Source organism: Ambystoma mexicanum, chromosome 4q (assembly GCF_040938575.1).
Source record: "Ambystoma mexicanum isolate Mex_15411 chromosome 4q, UKY_AmexF1_1, whole genome shotgun sequence".
Classification (NCBI taxonomy): domain Eukaryota; kingdom Metazoa; phylum Chordata; class Amphibia; order Caudata; family Ambystomatidae; genus Ambystoma; species Ambystoma mexicanum.
In genome coordinates this window covers 1,259,249,520-1,259,270,369 of record NC_090928.1, presented here as the reverse complement: position 1 = coordinate 1,259,270,369, position 20,850 = coordinate 1,259,249,520, and the positions used below count along the sequence as shown (strand labels likewise).

Genomic DNA, 20,850 nt, shown 5'->3' with positions numbered 1-20,850 from the left:
AGCGCTTACTTTTGTCATACGATTACATTGCAGGTAGCATTACTGTAGGCCGTACACAGTACACAACTCCAACATTTTCTAATACAAAATCGAGGTTAGCCCTAAATAGGCATGCTTGGAACGCATGTATAGGTTATGCGGAAAACAGTAAGAAGTCGTGAGTTTTGTCAATGATAAATCAGACATTTTGCACTTAAACGGGGGGAGCGTTCGTCAAAGCATTCTCCTTTCATATTTAAACCCAGTGCCTATGTATTGCCTATGCACATTTAGCAGCATTCATTTGTTTTAAATTAAATCATAAAGTTTGCGCATGTTCTCTAATTAAAATGTACATACCTGTACTCTATACTCATGCATGTGTGCATGCATGGAGCTGTACGTAGAATTTCCCAACACTTGCACAGTAGCTTCTGAAGTAGGTGCTTTGCAATGATATGCGACTTTCATTCAGAATTATCAACAGTAATTTTGAAGTGCGCAATGTTGATGATGGAGTTAGATTTAGCGATTTTCAATGTGCTTGGTGGATGGTTGTGTGACTGCTTAGTTGTGTCCGATGAGGTACTCGATTTGCTACCGCTGTGGAAAGGGTGAAAGGACTGGGTAAGAGTTACGTGCCGCATGTAGGCCATGCTTGTCCGCGGGTAGGGCGTGTCACATACAGGTTTCTACAACAAATCCTGCATGGAAAGGGGACTGTAGGCATCAGCCAATCAGATGTTCACATTACTCTTTTGTGTCGAAAGACAGTGCGTACACTGAAGATGGCAGAGGTGGAGAGGGTCAGGGTTTTGGTGCTTGGAGACATTTTTGTCCATGGCTTACAACATGATGCAGAGAGTAGGCATGTGGAACACCATTTCGATGTAAGAGGAGTGGAGGTGGTGTGGAACGCTGAGACTGATGCCAATGTTGCGGCAATTTTGCAAGTTTGCAGAGACATATGTACGATGACCTCTCCTCATGTGGTAATTTTGCACTACGGTGCTTGCCATTTAGGCTACATGACTGTACGGCTTTGTTGGTAGATTTGGGACAGTTGGTTCAAGCACTCATGAATATCTTTCCAACTGCGAAAGAAATTTTTTCTGGTTTACTCCCTAGAGTAAAATGGGACAACAATTATTTTTTCTGTCCAGATCAAAGTATTGGGAGGTTTATCATTAATCGCGGCATGCGTGCTTTTATGTTACGCGCTGGTATGTTTTTCTGCAGCCATGAAAACATTGTTCCAAGTAATGCAGATTATTTTGAAGCAGATGGTGTTGCGCTATCTTCTTTGGGAAATGCGATGTTCTTTTGGAACATAAGGCTTGCTTTAGAGAATGTTCTGTAATGGTTGTAGGAGTAAAGTAAGGACAAAAAATACAAAAAAATAAACAAAATAACAGATGTCTGTAAGGTATCTGACCAAAAAAAAAAAAAAAATGGCTCTTTCAGAGCCCACCTTAAAGGGGAAAAAGGGGAATAATACTTTAATGTACCGTCGTCACGCTCTGATCCTATACATGTCCGCAGACATGGCGGTAGTTTGCAGCCAGCGCATATCGCCAGCGGCGATTCTGGGGTGGAGACGCATGCAAATGAAAATGAGCGGAGCTAGGGATTGGTCAATAAAGTTCAGTGGGTGTGTCCTGAACAGCAAGAATTAGTAAGACCGTCTTCTCCCTGACAGGAGACCACACAGCCATGGCTTTGCGTGCTCTCAAACAGATTATCTGGATTTTGGGAGACTCATGGATACATTGGTTGAAGATGCATGCAGAAAGCTGCAGTTTATCTGCAGATCTCGGATTTCCTCATGTGGAAGTACACTGGCATGGCGTGCGTGGCATGAGGTGGCTGGACTGGTACTTCTCTGTGTTACTTTACTGACAGAGCGTCCTCCAGATATACTTATCATTCATTGAGGAGGAAACAGTTTAGGCCATGTCTCTGGCATTTCTTTGCAATTTGCAATGAAAGAAGGACTTGTGAAGCTCATGGACATGTTTCCAAATTGTCAAATACTTTTTTCCCGTATTGCACAAAGATAAATATGGGTGCGTTCTTCTGCTTTTGGTCCACAAATGGAGAAAGCGAGATGCAATGTGAATAAGGCTGTTTGTGCCTTTTTAAGAGATGTTGGAATGTCCTCATTCCACAATGAAAACATTTTGTTTCACAGCTCTTTCATTTTCCGCAGAGATGGAGTCCATCTCACATATGCTGGCAATCAGATTTGTCTTAGCAATGTACAAAATGCATTGTGACCTCTTTTGGATTCACAATAACCTATGTGACAATCCGTTTTCTCCCATCCACAGTTTTTTACCCACACAACACACCACCGAAAGGCTATTTTCAGAGCCGCCACTTACTCCAGTGTCCACTTCATTGGGTTTGCTCTGCTTGCACCCTCCTTTTTTGTGTGTCCTACGACTGTCCGTGAACTTTTTCACGAATACGCGGAGGCCTACATCGGTCACTTGATAGTTCTATAGTTAAACTGAGAAAGGCGGCTCTGAAAAGAGCCATTTTTTTAATTTTTTGTTGTTTTCCACTTTCCTGCTTTTGGCCACATGACACACTATGAGAGGAGGACAAAGGAGGGTAAGGAAGGGACACCAGCCACGGGGATAAGAAAGGGCAAGTGGACAGAGAAAGATATAGGGTGAGCTTCACTTAGGTAAGGAGCAGATCTTCTGGTGCTCCGGGACCGTAGCCTCAAAAGCACTTTGAAAACTCTCCCCCCTGCAGAGTACTACGTCACAATACATACACACTATTGTCACATTTGAAAGGTAAGGGTCAACAGCATTGAAAATGGCTTGTGAGGCAGCTGGAGGGAGGCGCTCCCCCACAGGAGGGTCTCTTGTGGTGGGAGGATTGGACTCGGAGGATGCTGTGGAGCAACTCAATCGACTACGCTCTTCACATGGCACCACCTTGCGAATGTCCGCAGTGTGGAACGAAGTGAGGTGTCCTTTCATGGTTGTCGTACCAAAGCTGTATGCACCAAATCTCCCGCCACTCAGCACCACCTCGCACTGGTTATACCTCACCAGGTTCGCACGTGCTTTTGGTACGTTCCCATAAACGGAAAACAACCGCCACACTCACGACTCCCGGCGAGTGCTCCTAGTGCGGAGTTCCTCCACCTCATTCTCTTCCTCGCTCTCTACATCCTCACCGTATATCTCTCTGCAGGCCCCTGGGGAGGTGGTGGTGGTGGCGGGTTTGGGGGTGGTGCAGAGGCTAATGAAACAACTGCATCCATGGAAGCCATACCGATTAGTTTCCTTTTGGTCACTACAGCAGTAAAGGCAGTACACCTCAATCTGCAATAGCTAGAAAGACAATGAAGATGCGCTCGGGGATGTGGCCATTTATAGGGGTGGAGGGGTGTGCCTCGTGACCGTCTTCATCACTGCAAAGCGGTACAAAACTTTTACACAACAAGTCCTCAGGTAAGCTATTGTCTGGGATATGTGAAATTATATTTGTACACTCTACAATATTTTGCCTTGTGTCTACAAGTTCTTTTGTACTGCTACGGAAACACACAAACTGCGCAAATTAGTCCACACGCTCAGCGTGGATGCGGTCACATGATGATGTCCTGAACACATGCGCAACAGAAATGGGAGTCGGCTGGACAGCAAATGCAGAGTAACAAACTTGTGCATGCGCGCAAGTGTCCTACGGACAGTGTTTGGGTTCTCAAATTAATTCAAAGTGCGACACAAGTGAGACGGACAGTTAGGGACAGGTGCGATGTTCGCTATACTTATGGTTGTACTGCGCATGTGCATACATGATATGCTCACTGTACGGACAGGTCCAGCGTCCTAAGGACAACTCCATTTTGTTTGACTATGAACTTGCCGGCCACCGCGCCTGTTCTACAGACGCCACCATTTTGGCTGCGGATGACACGGACAGGTATACTGCTGTCCTTAACACACTCCCATTTTGCTCATTTAAAACCATCCCGGACACCTGGTGTGTTCTACGAACATGTTTAATCTCGTTTGTAAGCGCCCTGGCATGGTATAATGTCCTTAGGACGCCCCTTTCTGTTTATGTACGCACCTGTAAGTGCACGAAAGTGTGCTGTTTGCTGAGCAGGAATTCTACACGCTTCGTGGATTTTATTTGGACACGTGGAGGAAGCGTTTTTCTTCTGAGGACACAGCCGGCAAGACACGTGGAGGAAGTCCTTTTCAGTTACACTGGGACTCTGCCTGACTTTGCTAGCACCGGATTGGCCCGACCTACTTGGTCCCTCCTCCCCACTTCCCCCGAACTGGAACTTATTCCCAGCATGCAGCGCACCTCGCGCGCGCACCTGTAAGTGCACGAAAGTGTGCTGTTGGCTGAGCAGGAATTCTACACGCTTCGTGGATTTTATTTGGACACGTGGAGGAAGCGTTTTTCTTCTGAGGACACAGCCGGCAAGACATGTGGAGGAAGTCCTTTTCAGTTACACTGGGACTCTGCCTGACTTTGCTGTAAATATATTTGAGCAGTTTGGTTTAGCACGTCATTCCCCCTCTGTGTCACTCGGGGTTTGATTTTACTTGGATACGCCTACCCTCCTTGTACAAATGCTCTAATACAGCCCCTCTTGGATACGCCCACCCTCCTTGTATAAATGCTCTAATACAGCCCCTCTTAGACACGCCCACTTTTAGAAAATATACCCGATCCTCGTTTGTTTTAAGACACATTTCATGTGTTAGCACATGATTTTAATGAGTTTTTTATCTGTTCTGACTTTCTAGAGCACCGGATTGGCCCGACCTACTTGGTCCCTCCTCCCCACTTCCCCCGAACTGGAACTTATTCCCAGCATGCAGCGCACCTCGTGCGCGCACCTGTAAGTGCACGAAAGTGTGCTGTTGGCTGAGCAGGAATTCTACACGCTTCGTGGATTTTATTTGGACACGTGGAGGAAGCGTTTTTCTTCTGAGGACACAGCCGGCAAGACACGTGGAGGAAGTCCTTTTCAGTTACACTGGGACTCTGCCTGACTTTGCTGTAAATATATTTGAGCAGTTTGGTTTAGCACGTCATTCCCCCTCTGTGTCACTCAGGGTTTGATTTTACTTGGATACGCCTACCCTCCTTGTACAAATGCTCTAATACAGCCCCTCTTGGATACGCCCACCCTCCTTGTATAAATGCTCTAATACAGCCCCTCTTAGACACGCCCACTTTTAGAAAATATACCCGATCCTCGTTTGTTTTAAGACACATTTCATGTGTTAGCACATGATTTTAATGAGTTTTTTATCTGTTCTGACTTCCTAGAGCACCGGATTGGCCCGACCTACTTGGTCCCTCCTCCCCACTTCCCCCGAACTGGAACTTATTCCCAGCATGCAGCGCACCTCGGGCGCGCACCTGTAAGTGCACGAAAGTGTGCTGTTGGCTGTTCGCGGTGCGAGGCGCGAGCGCAAGTCGCATTGCGAGAAGTTCAATTAAGAGAACTAGAGACTAATACATGAGAGGTAACTAATTAGGTCTGCTTTTTAATTATTTTAAAAACGCAATACAGATTTTAACTAAAAGATTCCACCTGTGTATATTACAATAAAGGTGTGTGGAATTATAATAGTTATTTAACATTTTTCCTGTTCTTAAAATATATTTCGGTTGAGAATGAATTTAAGATCTAACAACAGCATTGATATTGAAGTGAAAAAAATTACGGAGATGATTCAGCGCCCCAATCGTGCATGCAAAAGAAAGATCATAGGCAAACAGGGTCTCCTACCGGAGGCCAAATTAGCCAAAATGACGTCCTTTTTTGACAAAATTGAGCCAATAAAGCCAGCTAATCCCATACTAGCTGAAAGTGTCAGATCGGAGACAAGCGCTGAATTAGTAGAAGATCTTGCTAATAGACTTCCAAGTATCGGTTCTAAGTTTCTTTCTGAGTTGTTAGAAAGCCAAAACAACAAAGAGGAGCTGAAACCACTCAAGGGTAGTCACACCTTAGACTACTGTAATTCATGTACCGATATGGCTATATGGAGTAGTACTGCAGTGCACCGACCGGACTTACCCTATTCTATAGATCTAAAAAAATGGCAAGCACCCGACCCCATTACCCATACATCAACTAAACAAGACATATGTTACGATACTGCCCCCAAGATGGACAGCAGTCTGAATTCCAGTCAATGGTGCAAATTAGATGGAAGCACTAAAGACAGAATTATTGTCGACCCCATCTCAGGTTTAATAAAATACACTGCCACTTGCCTTAATGAGATAAATACAAATACAGCTATCCCCAATACCTGTATGAATGCTAGTATGATCACTATAAACAGCTGACAATCTGAGGAGAATGAGAGCTTTACACTCATGAAAAATGAGGAACTGTGGGAAGCTCTAGAGCGAGTGCTAAATGAGATAGTTGAAAGATGTGACATAATTGAACGAAAGTTAGATAGTCACACTACTATACTGCAAGTTCACTCCTCTAAAGTAAGCACAACATTCAGAGAAACTTCCACCAATACTGAACCAATTATAACCCCAAATACACAAAGCTGTCCTGTGATCGACGTAAATACATCTAAGGCAATACATGACCATCAAGTGGGATATTCTATTGATTCTAATGCGACAGTTTGCTGGTATAAGAAAAAGCTGAAAAAAGGCAAAAAAAAAGCAATGTACCAAAGAAAACTGGAAAAAATTCAGCAACCATCCTCACGTGGGGTGTGTGAGAGACCATTCACGAACGGATGTATCGTAAATGATGAGACTCTGCCCAATAAAGTAGAAAAATGTGCAATTATCAGTTCAGAAGAGGGTACGATGGAAGTTATGAAAACCAAACCAATCCATATTACCAAAGAACCTAATTTCTTCGGTAAACATACAGTTACAATCCACGCTCCAGTCGATAAGACTGGTAATGGTAGCATCAAAAAACAAAAAAATCCAAGTAAAACCTGCAAGATCCCAAAACAAATTAAGCTAGTGGCACCAACACTTGATGAATGGGTAGTCCCTATAAGTCAAAAAGAAAAGCGAGGTAAAAAGACGAATAAGAATAATGAAATCTCTACCAAGGTACTAAAAGCCATTAAAACTCTCTTCTTAGAAGAGAAATTCGAACCTGTCCTCAACCTAGTTTCATCTTCTGAGGCTGTCCTCACCCATGAATGTGAAGAGGCAGAGAAACTAGTAGAAAAAGCTGTCCGCTTTGGTGAAAATAGTGACGACAAAGTGTACGATCCTGCCTATAAGAGAGACCCATTACACTTTGTCAAGGCACTACAGTTTCAGGCAATTGATAAACATGATCCCTTAGTGTTACTAAATAGACATCGAATAGTCGAACTCTGTTCTCTAGTAGTACCGTTGCGGATGGTAAAAACTAGTGACTTTAAGATCGTTGACCAACTAGTAACTCCAAATTCAATTACGACTAATGTATGGTGCCTAGAAGACTCTATCCATGAATTTATACTTAGTTACCATGAGTGCTTTACTAAACTTGGATTCACCTGCACAGAAACTTCTATGCGTAGAGTGAAATATCAAAGATTACCAGTCGAAGTAAAGAGAAATGCGAATGTAAGATCAGTAAATCTGACTACGACTCACATCGACATTAATTCGAATTCATCACATAAATGTACCAAAGCAATAGTAAATCAAATCCAAGCTAGTAAGGATAACCAATCGAGAATACCCGGTAATGCAAAAGCTCATGGTATGTCTAATAGTGATCCAAACACCGCAGGCTATTGGCAATGGCTTCCAATAGAATTTAAATCCAGATTGGAACAAAGTTCCTGATGACACTTGCATGATGATCTCATGGAACACTAGAGGGAATATGCATTATGAGAAGAATGCGGGTCTCCTTAATAATTTAGACATATTTAGTTTGGTCACACTGCAAGAGACATGGTTGTGTGACCCCTGTGAAATAGATGGGTGGTGCTCCTTTCAAAGTTTAGCATGTAAAGGGTTGAAAGGCCGCCCGAAAGGTGGACTCCTAACAGCTATCAAATATCCATGGACCGGTGTGAAATCTAGCTGGTCAAATAATATGATCCTGGGAGTGATTGTCAAAACTAATAGCATCCACCTTCCCAATTTTTTGTTGATAAACATATACAACCCCCCAAATGGAATTAAGAACAAAGAGAACATTGAGATGTTAACTGAAATATTGTTAGAATACAATGCTGTGCTACCTATCATTATCGCAGGAGATTTTAATGCCAAGATATTCTTACCTGTAGACCCTATGTGTGACGATAAGATCTCTGGCCCCATTACTAGGTATTTTCCCAATAGGTGTGGTGATGCTTGGTGTAAACTGATCATTAGCCAACAGCTTTTAATGCTAAATGGCCACACTAAAAGCGATACCAACCGTGGGATAACAAGAGTTGGCTGGGGTAGTTTATCCACAATTGACTACATCTTAGTAAATGAAAAAGCCAATAGTTTTATTATTGATATGGCAATAGGCAGTCGTGAAGAAAGTGACCACTTTCCACTTGTTGTGATGCTGGAACACCCCAAAGACGAGGCAGACTTTCATATGGCTGGGAATATTAAATGCAATAATGCGGCTAACCGAATTTCTTGGAATCCTACCAATTTAAAAAAAACTAATTGCGTAGCCGTTAAAGAACTGCTAGAATGGTGGGAGTCGATTGATGCTGGGCAAACTGCTACTGACAATACATTGATTGTCACATATGAAGCAGCCATAAGTAAGATCAAAGTAACCTCCTCTAAAAAACGAGAGTATTCCAGCAATGGTGAAAAATGGAATCTTACTCATTGCAAACATAATTCCTATGACCCGACAATAAACAAAGCAAAAAACATCCTAAGGAAGGCTATAAAGCATATTGCTGAAATCAAGAGCACCGAAGCTACCTCACAAATAAAATGGCTAAAAAAACAACACAAGAAGTGGATGAGTAACCATAAAAGATTCAAGGCAAGTGAAATCTGGTTAAGGATTGCAGACCAAGCGAGAAGTAATAACCAACAAGGGATGTGGAGAGTGATAAACGATGCAAAAAAACGTAACCTCCCTATTAATTGCGTGGGAGAAAATGAGTGGATCATGCACGTTATACATACCCTGGGCTCTGAAGAGAGTAGTAAAATCAGCCCATTGTCTCGACGAGCAATCTGGGTAGGTAACTTCTCTGAATCCTCCTTGGTAAATATGATAAGGAAATTGCATACCTCTAGAGCCACTGGCCCTGATGGGACATGTAATGCTCTTTTACGTCTATCTCCAGAAGTTTGGGCTAAAGCCTTATATCTGTTGTTTAGATGGATTGGCATGAATGGGGTGATTCCAAAAACATGGCATGAAAGTGTCATTTTGCCAATCTACAAAAAGGGCGAGTGGAAAGACCCACGTAACTATCGCATGCTAGCAATGCTAGATATTCCGGCTAAATTATTTGCAAAAGTTTTGCTAGACGACCTTGACATATGGATAGAGAAGAAGAAGATCCTACCAATATACCAAGCGGGGTTTCGAGCGAAATCCTCCACTACTCATAATATAATTAATCTAGTATCAGCAATTGAGTATTCTTGGTATGTTTGCGAACTTCCAGTATATGTGGTGTTCATAGATTACTCTGCGGCCTTTGATACTGTAATAAGAGGTAAACTTTGGTCCAAATTAAAACTTTGGGGGATTCCCGAAGGCCTTCTAGCTATGATACAGTTATTACATTCTGATACCTCTGTCAGGATACGTCTAGATGGTGAAGGACGGCTCTCCCTACCAATTCCCACCTTTTGTGGAGTAAAACAAGACTGCAGACTAGCAGCAACATTGTTTAATCTTTATCTAGCCGATTGCATGAATGATATAGACAAAAACATCGTTAACCCAGTGCGGACGGGCACAATAGAGTTACCCTGGTTAGGCTATGCCGATGATTTGGTTCTATTAGACTACACACCGGCAGGTCTTCAATCAAGATTAGATTGTCTACTCCATTTCTCTGAAAATAATGGGTTAAAGTTTAACATCGCAAAAACAAAGGTAATGGCATTTCGAAACACTACGAAGAAATACTTGAAAAAGTCGACTGTTACCGTTACTTAGGAGTCATAATTGACTCTAAGCTACTATGGAAACCCCACTGGGAGGCTACTAAACTGCTATGTTTAAATAACACTGGTGCCATTAGTAAATTTATAGGAAAACAAGGAGGCATCTCTGTAAATACAATTTTATTACTGTACGCAAGTAAGATAATATCCTGCTTATTATATGGTGCTGAGATCTGGGGGAGTAAATTTACCAATGAAATGTGTTTATTAGAAGGAAAAATTTTAAAAACACTGTTCAGGTTACCTAGTTCAACATCTTGTGAATACATTTTATTAGAATGTAACTTTAGATATGCGAAAGACATTTTAGAATACAAATCCGCAATGTTATACGCTAAATTAAGTATGCTATCTATCAGTACTTTTGTGGTTGAACTGATGAAAACATTCACCAAGGAGGGTCATAAAAAACAGTTTGTATCCTTAAGCAGATTACATACGATATATGAGAAATGGGCGACAGTTAATTCAAAGAGTTGGCTACTCCTCAAGCAAACTAAGATTAAAAACGTATTACAAGGAACTATATATAGCCATGCAAAAGAACGTGATATGATTACTCTGTCCACAAAATCCACTAGTGGCTTATTCCTAGAATACTGGACGCCAGAAACTGTGAAACCTAAATATCAATTTGCGTTTCCGACCGCAGCCACTATAAAACAGTATTTTTTGTTTAAGTTCAACCGTTGTGATACTCTGGAAATTTTAGGAGCTAAACTCAAGCTCGAGAGAAATATAAGGTTCTGTCGATTATGTGGAACCCTAGAAATCGAAAATGCGAAGCACTTAATATGTTACTGTGAAAGTCTTACAGTTATTCGTGGAAAATTTCTCTTTCGCTATAATAACACCAGTATCACTGAGGATGTTGAGATTATTTGGAAAAAACTACTAGAAGGAAACGATATCAATTTAATATATCATATGATGAAATTTTACAAACTAGTCTTAATAATTTTAAAGGATTTATCTGAGAGTATTTTTGTATGAAATTTGTTTTTAACTTTTATGGATTGTGTGATTTTTGTATGTTAAATTGTTTGTGTGTGTAAATTGTTTGTATATGTAAAGCCATTATTTGGCTATGAGCATATTATAAATAAATAAATAAATAAATGTACGCACAACTTGAACAGATGTTGCGGTCAAACATCAACTCCATCTTACTTGACTTTAGTAAGGGTAGGTGTACTGCCTTTACAACACCCACATTCCATTCCTTGGGGATAGGTCGAACAGACGCGCTGTTCACGAACATTTTAAGTCTTTTAAAAAAAAAAATTCCTCAAACTCTATAACTACAACTACTATACAAAAACATTCAAAACACACACACACACTTAAATCCAAAGAAATAGCGGGGGAAGCAGATAGTGATACAAATATAGGGGAATTAGGATTCAACACGGGCTGGTTATGAGGAGAAGATTTGTGAGGTGAAGAAGGGATGGATGTTTCGTCAAAACGTCTGTTTTCTTCTTGAAGGTTTGGGGATGGTTCACTAGGGAATGGAGAAGCTGGGCAGGTACAGGTGGGACAATGGTAACATACTTTCCCTCTCACACAGTCCTCCACAAACTCCCTTAAACTTTTAAAATTGTCATTCAGTACATCCATTTTCTGCTCAATCCTTTTCACCCTGTCTTCTTCTGTCTCGTTTGTTGGCCTTTCTTCTTGTCTTTCCTGGTCTGTACAAAAAAATATACATATGTTAAATGCCTATAAAATACTGATCAGTATTTTGCCAATGCGGAGCAGTGTGTACCATTATTGTCTCTGTCTTCAGACATTTCCCCGTGAGGAAAATTCTCCTCCAGCCACTCCAAAGTACTAGCCATTTCTGTGTCAAAACAACAGAAATAAATTATTATTTCTGCACCACATACCAAAACAATTACCCACACATCCAAAAATATGAACTTCACTCACTATTTTGATGTAATTTCCCTTCGTCCTACTGCGTCCGTCCACTGTCGGTCCAGGCTGCAGATTTTCTGTGAAGTGATTACCATGGAGGCATCCTTTTTTTATGGTACCATCCATTTCATTCTACATGGTTATTAAATATGTCGTTTTCATTTCACACCTTTAGGTTTCCATATTTACTTATTACTACTTATAGTGTCTTTATGTCCTTCTTCTACGTTGCAGATTTTTTGTATAAGACAATAGTACATTTTAATTTGTGATGTGATCTTTGATGTCCTAGGTGTTAGTCGTAGCAATGCACGTAGATGGTGCGAGTTATGGTTGCTTAGCTTACCATAATTGGGGAATGTGGAGTGTTTTTTGGTTTCACTGTGAAGTATAACATCCATTTAACAAAGTTTTTTTACTGAATGTACGTATATATATATATGTGGCAGGGAACGACAACAAAGGGGCTAAACATGGGATGTCATGAGCGATGTCATCAATGACATTTGTGATGCCATCTTTCATGTTCTGGGTGTTAGTGTTAGCAGTGCACAGTGGTGATGGCAGGTATGGGGGCTTAGTGTACCATAACTGGCGAATTTCAGGGGTTTTTCGGTTGTAATTTGAATCATAAAGGGGAGGTAGACATTTTTTTTCCAAGATGCGCTCCCAAAAGCAGCAAAAAAGACCGTGATGGCTTTCTGCAAAGAGGCAGGGACACCGAAAATGTTCCAGACAAGCAAGTCCCTTTATTGTTAAATTGACACAAAACGAGGAAAAGTAAAAGAATGACGCGTTTCGCGGTGCTCTCACCGCTTGATCACGTTAGGCAAACAGACATTGTGAAGGTGACTTGAAATAACACAGCAGTCTCTATGGTTTCACCTCCTGATAGAGTGTCACATTGTGAAACATAGTACTTTTCTTAGCAGGAAGGGCAGACATCTTTCGATACACAAAGGCAAGCGCAATTTCTATGGTCTGTTAAAATATTAGGTTCACTCCACAAAACATTGAAAGCGATTTTCTCATACAAAATGGTCAAAGAAAAAGATATAATGTTGTCTACACGTGGAGAAGTGCATTTGATACAACAGTATGCCGCAATGAGTAACCACTGTATTGGCAGCGACTATTAGCAATAGAAATGTAGCACAATCATAAGTGAATATCAACACAAACGTGGTGGCATATCGCAATGTATTTAAAGTCCGGCTAATTTTTGATGAGAGAAAACTCTCAATAATGCTTACCCAAAAATACAAAAACGATTGCCTCTTGCTAAATAGCTGCCTGTGTTGTAATTAGGCACTGCCCCAGTCATTGCACTAACCCGTTGTAAAACTCGAACTTCCAAATTTAAATTTAATAGCCTATTGTAATGTGCAAAATGCAAAGTTGCAAAGCTTGGAAGTGCGGAAATAGGCAAGGACCCCATTTTGCTTCATTAAATAATGTGTGTAATGCAAGTGAACTTCTTCACTGTCAACAAGGCAGTTTGTGCAAATAAGCAAAGCAGCAATTGGCTAGAATATATTGATTACAACATAATGTTTCCAAATAGATAACATATATATTTAGATATATAGTCAATACATTGTTCATACAAGTGCTGGATTGCATGTAGTGAGTCCTTGCATTTATTTCCACAGGGTTGTCCCTCGGAACCACACCTCACTGCCATGATCTTGAAGGGATGCCCGGCGCCAGACTTGGAGGGCCGTACGCATTGGCGTTCAGAGCAGCTGCTCACCACACCCTCGGGGTGCTCCGCGTTGCCTGGCTTCGCTATCTCAGCTACGACATATCCAACTTTCTAAAGTGAGGGTGCATTGTGGTTTCCGCTTTGAAAAAGTGAGTTTGCAAGACAACTCAATGGGTTGTGCACCTTCTGTGGAGAGCTGAATGCAACCTGGGGGTTCCAGGCTTGACTGAGGTGGATGCACTGAAGACCTTGGATTTGGATAATAGTATTGCTTGTTATTTAAGTGCTTCCATGCCAGGGGGATATCATTATCAATTAACACCAGGTCAGTTCAGCCACTCAGTTGATCTCGTCCACGTGAATATGATTTCCCTGTGGTACTTACAGAGTTTAGGTGGAGCTCTATGGATAGCTCTTGGAAATCTTGGACCTGTCCTGATACTTTGGTTCTTTGGTCTGGCTGGCCTCTGTTGGCTATCCTAAGAGTGGCTCGGACATGTTTTCATTGATTAGTGAATTCTGGCATACATGTCTGTCCTAGTCTGGGCTCCATTGAGTTGTCAATTCTGGCATATATGTCTGTCCTAGTCTGGGCTCCATTGAGTAGTCAATGCTGGTATATATGTCTGTCCTAGCCTAGACCCCAGTGAGTAGTCAATGCTGGCATATATGTCTGTCCTAGTCTGGGCTCCATTGAGTAGTCAATTCTGGCATATATGTCTGTCCTAGTCTGGGCTCCATTGAGTAGTCAATGCTGGTATATATGTCTGTCCTAGTCTGGGCTCCAGTACAGTTACAGGACCCAGGGGAATAGGTAGCCAACGTCAAAGAGAGATTTGCAGGGAATGGTGTCAGGATGGAGAAATTAATCAAATCAAGAGAAAGAGGTTCAAATTAAGCGGAACAAATTTCCTTTGTCGAATGTCCAGCCCGTTTTTAATCCACACAGCTCTAGAGTGTCCGCGCCTGGAACCCACACTTCTTGACTTGGCCTTGGCAGACGATCCAGAAGATGTGCCCTCCTCTTGAGAATGGGTAGCTGTGCCACACATTCCTAGAGAGCAAGACCCTGAGGTGTTTCCATCTCTTGTTCTAGGAGACTCCTTGGGAAAGATTGCCCCTCCCCTTCATCTGTGACTTCTACAGCTGGCATTCATTGTAACCCGCCCTCCTGTGATTCAGCCCTGTGCAGGTTCTCAAGGCTACAAGCGGCCTTTCAGCTTTGGCAGCTTTTCAGCTCCCTCCCGGATCAGGATTTTAGGCCCCTCCTGTTCATGAACTCTCTCACAGTGGGACCTGTTTGCCGTGGCCGCCACCTGCTCTCTCCCTCTGCTTCTCCTGATCTTCTTACTGCTACAGAACACCAACCCTTTGGAAACGTTGTCCTAGCACATGCCCGGAGTGATTCTGTCTCTTTTTATGTTGTGGCCCCGGTTGTTGGGGGTTGCCTGCCATGGACATCCGACAGGCACCCCAAGGGCTATTCACTTCAGCACATTACAGGCCCAGTGCCTGTGGGGGTCGGGGCCTGCCCTGGACATCCGGCAGGCCCCCTAGTGCTATGGGTCATCAGCACCATAGGGGGTGGGGGCACAGCCTGCCAGGCCCCTGACCATGTGGACCTCTGCGACCGTCCTGGCTCGAGGGTCCCACGGCATCGGGGCTTGCAGGCCTGTACCTCCACGTGTAGGCCTACAGCCTACATTAAATGAGACACAGAGTCATCTTCTGGAGTCTGCAGCCATACTGTTGCACGTGCCTGCAGGGGCTCCTTTTATTAGTTTGGGCCATGACACAGTCATGGCCCATCTTAAAGGGGCAATACACGTAAGAGGGACATGTCCCTCTTAAAGGGGCAATGCACATGGGAGGGTCACACATAACACTCCTCCTTTTTCATAACGAGCAAACAAACACTGCTGAGACATGCATGCATCCTACCTGTTACAGAACGACAAAATACTCATCACTTTAGAACGTGCGGGGTATACACATAGTAGGTTATGCCACAAACACATACATATCTACTCAAATAGTTACCGACATGACACATACCAACCAATTATAAACATACTCAGTGGGTGACAGTCGTGGTCGGCGAGCTGCTGGTGGAATGTAGGCAGTTCCACCACCGTTTACAAAACCCTTTATTAACCTGGGGTTCGGAACTGCAACTACTGACAAGATGCCAAGGTCGGCGGCTGGCACTATATGCACACCTCGCATCTGCGGGATTACCACTTCAAATGGCCGTTCTTTACTGAGACCACTTTAAGCTCCACAGAGTATATGTATCACCAGCGAGGGCGCATAAATTTGATGCAACTAAATCTGCAGCCTGTCCGAGGTGCAAGAAGGACCAGGTGGACATGATCCATATGTTGTGGGAGTGCGCTGTTCTGGGCCCCTTCTGGGAAGGGGTGTTTAAGACTGTGACAAACTTACTTGGGCAGCATATCCCGCGGGTGATGCTGTGTGGAATGATGGGGTGGTCCCCGGGTCCGCCTGTGAAATGTCGAAAATTTTTGCCATCCTGTATGATTATTGCTAGGAGGTGTATACTAATGAAATGTACGCATCCCTCCCTCCCCCCAGAGGTTAAAGGGTGGATGAAGGACCTGCTCCGGTTGAGCGACTCAGACAAGGATTATGCTGCCCTGTGTGGCTTGTGGAACAGACCAAAAGACATATGGGGCCCGCTGACGGCATATCTGTTGGCCAGGGATGCAGATGGGGACGATATGCTGCTGCAACGGAGTACTGGAGGGGTAGGGGGGATAAAGAGTCAGTGGGGTGTGTTTAGTAACTCCTGGAGGTTGCATGATGTACAATACTGGAACCTTTGCTGCGGGGCTTGCCGTGCACTATTGTATGTGTGGCATGGTCTGTGATGGTGATGTGAACCTGTTAATAAAGTTAATGAAGAGATATTAAAAAAAAAGAAAAAAAAATAACTACTATGCAGGTTCACAGCTTCAAAACACACAAGATTACTGAGTCCTCTTTAAGCAATTGCAGGACTGCATGATACCAGTTCGTCTTCCATCAGCGTCCGTTCAGGAGTCACTTCCCGGGTCCAGGTCCATTAATGGTACAGTTCACAGCCGGCAAAGCCGCACCTGGCGGGTACCAGGGCCACATCAGCATAGTCCCTTGATGTTCAGAGCAGAGCAGCGAGACGCAGGTCTCAGGGCGTCCACGCTGCTCCATGTACTGTTGATAGGGCACAGTGCTGTTGATAGGGCACAGTGCTGTTGATAGGGCACAGTACTATTGATAGGGCACAGTGCTGTTGATAGGGCACAGTGCTGTTGATAGGGCACATGGTGACAGGGCATTACTCACCCCCTCTTCAGTGATGTTCCCCTGGTCTGGAGTGTCTCTTTCCTCCAGGAGCGCAGGAGGGCGCACAAGCACTCATGATAAGCTGCAACCCATTTCTTGCCCGATGCACCGATTCCTGGCGTTCGGGCCCAGGGCTGCCTGGTTCCATGGTCGGACACCAGTTGTCGGCTGAACTCTGGGGATCTGGCAGGTATCTCTCCCCAAGCCCCTGGTCCTTTGATGGCACGGCATGCAGGGTGGTTTGTGTTCCGCTGGCGCTGTGCTAAGAGACAAACACTTCTATGCTGTTTGGCCTTCCCTTTTGCTTGGTGTTACAGTGCACCAGTCCTTGTCTGGCTGGCAACACAGGCTGGATTGGCGCCACAGGTGCGTGCTGGGAGCCACCCTCCCAGATCACCTGACAGCACCTAGCGCCTCCTCATCAGAGTTGAGGCACCTCACTTTGTTCAGCCCTGTGCAGGCAGCATCAGTTGCTCATTTGTACTGGTGGAGTGGGCGGTGCACAGACCGCAGGATGCCCTGCTGCTCATGGTTGTGAACCCGTTAGGGCATTAGGGTGAAGGTCCCACATCGGCCACAGTGAGGCCATTGTTGGTGCTGCGTCACCGCCATACTTCAATTGCACAGGGCGGTCTTTGGTGCACAGGGTCATTTGTCCATTGCGCGCAGCATCTTGGGCAGTGCACTGGTAGTGAGGTGTACGATGCGCAGAGTGCCATGCGCTCAGGTACCCTGGGCTTGGAGTTATGATGTGGTGCTGGTGCATTAACTCTGCACTGTGGCATGTGTTGACATGATTTATGTGGTTACTCATATTCCCCTGAATGGATTGGACTCAACCCAACCTGCCCTCCATGTTTGTGCCTGTGGATCAAACTTGCCTCCTCATTTCTGCTCTGGTCTGGATCACCTTATAGTTGCCCCCTTCCCCTCTTCACACCTTCCTGGAGTACAGGGTTATGTTTGCTCTCGCTGTACTGCTCCCGACTGGAGCACATCATCACTTTCCTGGCCAGTGGTAAGCAGGGTGACTGTAGTGGCTCGGTGGTGGGGCCACCTAATAAAGCAGGCAGTCAGGGTGGCTTCCGTGGCATTGTGTTGGGCCACTGGTATTGGGTTGGCCAGGATACGTGTGGTAGTGGGGCACTGATGCCCCACGAATGAGGCCCTCTCGACTTCTCCCCCCCCCAGGCAGGGGAGGGCACACCTCTGTCCTTCGCTCACGCAGCAGCCAATCATCCACCTTGATTGTGTGGCCACCAGACCACAGAGCTGATTTCCCCCACAGGGGCAGCACTTCTTTCACTGCTCCAGACCGGAGCAAATCCCTATGTGGCCCGCCCCATAGCCGGGCCCTTCAGAGCACCATACTTTCTTCATTTCCGCTCTGGCAGGGAGCATGCATCTTTCTTTTTTACTGCTCCTGCCGGAGCACTCCTCTTGATGTCACCGCCGGGCCCAGGATTTTTTTTTGTGGGGGGCTCCAGCAGCGGCACAACATGAAACATGCCTCCATAGTGTACACGGTCTGGCAAGCCACATCTCTCATTCGCTTCACTGTCTGTGTGTGTATAGTTCTGACACCCACGGGTAACTGGAGGAGAGATTGGAAAAGGGGTGTTCAGTTTAAACACAAGATGGAGTGTAGTAGAATTGACTGGAAAAAAACATAAAATAGTCCCCAGCACAAACATTTTTTTAAAGTTATGAACTGTTTGTAACTAATCTTTTTTTGTTTTTTTTTCTTTGCAACTTTTTTGGCTCGACCTTCAACATCTGCACGCTGTAGCTCCGATTTGTTTCCGCATGTCCTCCCTTCCTCTTGCGCTGCAACGACTATATTTTCTGTATCCGCATAGACAGCACGGAATGAGGCTCCATCGTCTCCCTGAAACATAGTACTTTCATTACTATGTATCAAAATATTGTTAGCATAAAACACACGTGAGGACGAACACACAGGTACATCTCAATAGCCAAACACGATTTAAACATTGTGTACAACAATCAAAGGACAAGTATTACAAGTTTTACTTGCTTTTCCTAGCTCTTCATTCATTCATTTATTCATGCATCCATTCATTAAATCTTCATTCCGGTATAAAAGCGTGTAAAGATTTACTTACATTATATTTGAAATTTCCATTGTGTCTCTTCGTAATGCAGTCTGTAAAACGGACCGTGCTCTTGACAACGATTTTTCGTATACTGAACTAAAATGAAACTCGGTCTAGTTTCTGAATTTTCTGCCTTATCGTCTCTTACGTTATTGCCCACTCCCTTCAAATGTAGTTCTTTCGGCATGGTCCCTGTCTCATGGTCAAAAAACAATAGACTCTTATACTTCCAGTGCGACTTGTGGGCCTGATCTGGGCGCTGTCCTTCGCATTCTTTATTTGCAACATCACGTAGTATAGGCATCTGTGAGAACTTGAAGTTTAGAATCCGTCTATGTAGTGCGCCTCAATGTGCAAATGCGAACTGGCTTCTCTCCCAAATGCCACGGCCCGCTTGGCTGGCGTGTTCTAAGTGCCCCAATTTTGTCCCCGTTGTCTGCGAGCTTTGCAGCCCAAATTGAGACATTTAATTTTTGGCGGAAGGTCAGGGAAAGTATAAAGTACCACAGGAGTTGAGTTAAAAGTGAGATTTATTGTTTGTTTGTTTGTTTGTTTTATTATTTGCAATACGCAAGCCTCCCCTCCGTTAACAGTGCGCAGCATTTACATTTACATGAGATGAGACATGAGAAAAATATATACATACACATATGTGAGGTGAATAGAGAGAATTCAAAGATGACACCCAGCTTGCTCGCCACCCATGATGGTGAAGGTAGGGGTTAGGTTTACAGGTACACTGTACAATAACATTTATTTACAAAAAGACAATACAATATCGTATTGCAATTATTTAAACCGGGATTTGTACAATCAGCTGTGCTTCGGGTAGGCATGGCACAGTCGCAATGTTCGGTGGCAATGGATCACTGCTCTGCACAGAAACGTCCAAAATTCCATATCTGTGCTTCTCTAACACAGCAACAATAAGGCCTTTCACAAAGTCGAACTGCATTTCATCATAGACTGGTTTGATCACCCATTGCTTACTTCGTTTTGAAAACACCTTAGTGTAGCGAGGCATCCTTACTTTACCCCTAGTCCTAGATTGTTCACGTCCGACATTGCTGTTATGGGCCAAGACCGCTAGTCGAGTGCGATGTTTCATGCCCCGAAAGCTAAAATGCAAGCGCTTTGGCCTGTACTTTAGGCACATATTGTGGAACACCTCCAAATCTCCTGTGTGACAGAATTCTGTCAGTCCTCTCAAATCTCTTGATAGAGTTTTATCGAAAACAATCTTCTCAATGGCTTTGTGTGTCGGTGAAGATGGAATCAACCACCTCTTCCGTGCCTCCTCTGGGGAAAAAGGGCCATGTTCACATTGGTGGAAATGTTCGTTTTCTGTCCAGCGGTGAACGTTGGTACAGTGGTGCATCAGTGACCGCCATTTTTCAAGTAGTATTTCCACTGACCCCTCACAAGTTTTTGAGCTCCACCAAAGATGGTTGGTGATAGAATGTGACCACTGCAAAATACTTTCAAAACCTTTTTTTTTCTCCCTGCAGCCGAGATTTTCTTATTGATTGATTTAGCAAGATTCCATACGTCAAATTGATGTTTAATATGTGGGAACTGCTCTCTCATTGTCTTGGCAATTGAAACGTGTCTATCCGTGGCTATGAGGTCGATGTGCATTCCCCT

General features: G+C 43.9%; 1 protein-coding gene across 1 annotated transcript in view; it reads left to right on the top strand.

The window, feature by feature from the left end:
- Positions 1–14,080, top strand: part of LOC138467369 (uncharacterized) — a 180,201-nt gene extending 166,121 nt beyond the window's left edge. Inside the window, exon 8 of the mRNA XM_069607330.1 lies at positions 13,692–14,080. Coding sequence (XP_069463431.1) covers positions 13,692–13,864 — 173 coding nt within the window. The 3' untranslated portion in view covers positions 13,865–14,080. The remainder of the gene's footprint in view (positions 1–13,691) is intronic.
- The last annotated feature ends 6,770 nt before the right edge of the window (positions 14,081–20,850 follow it).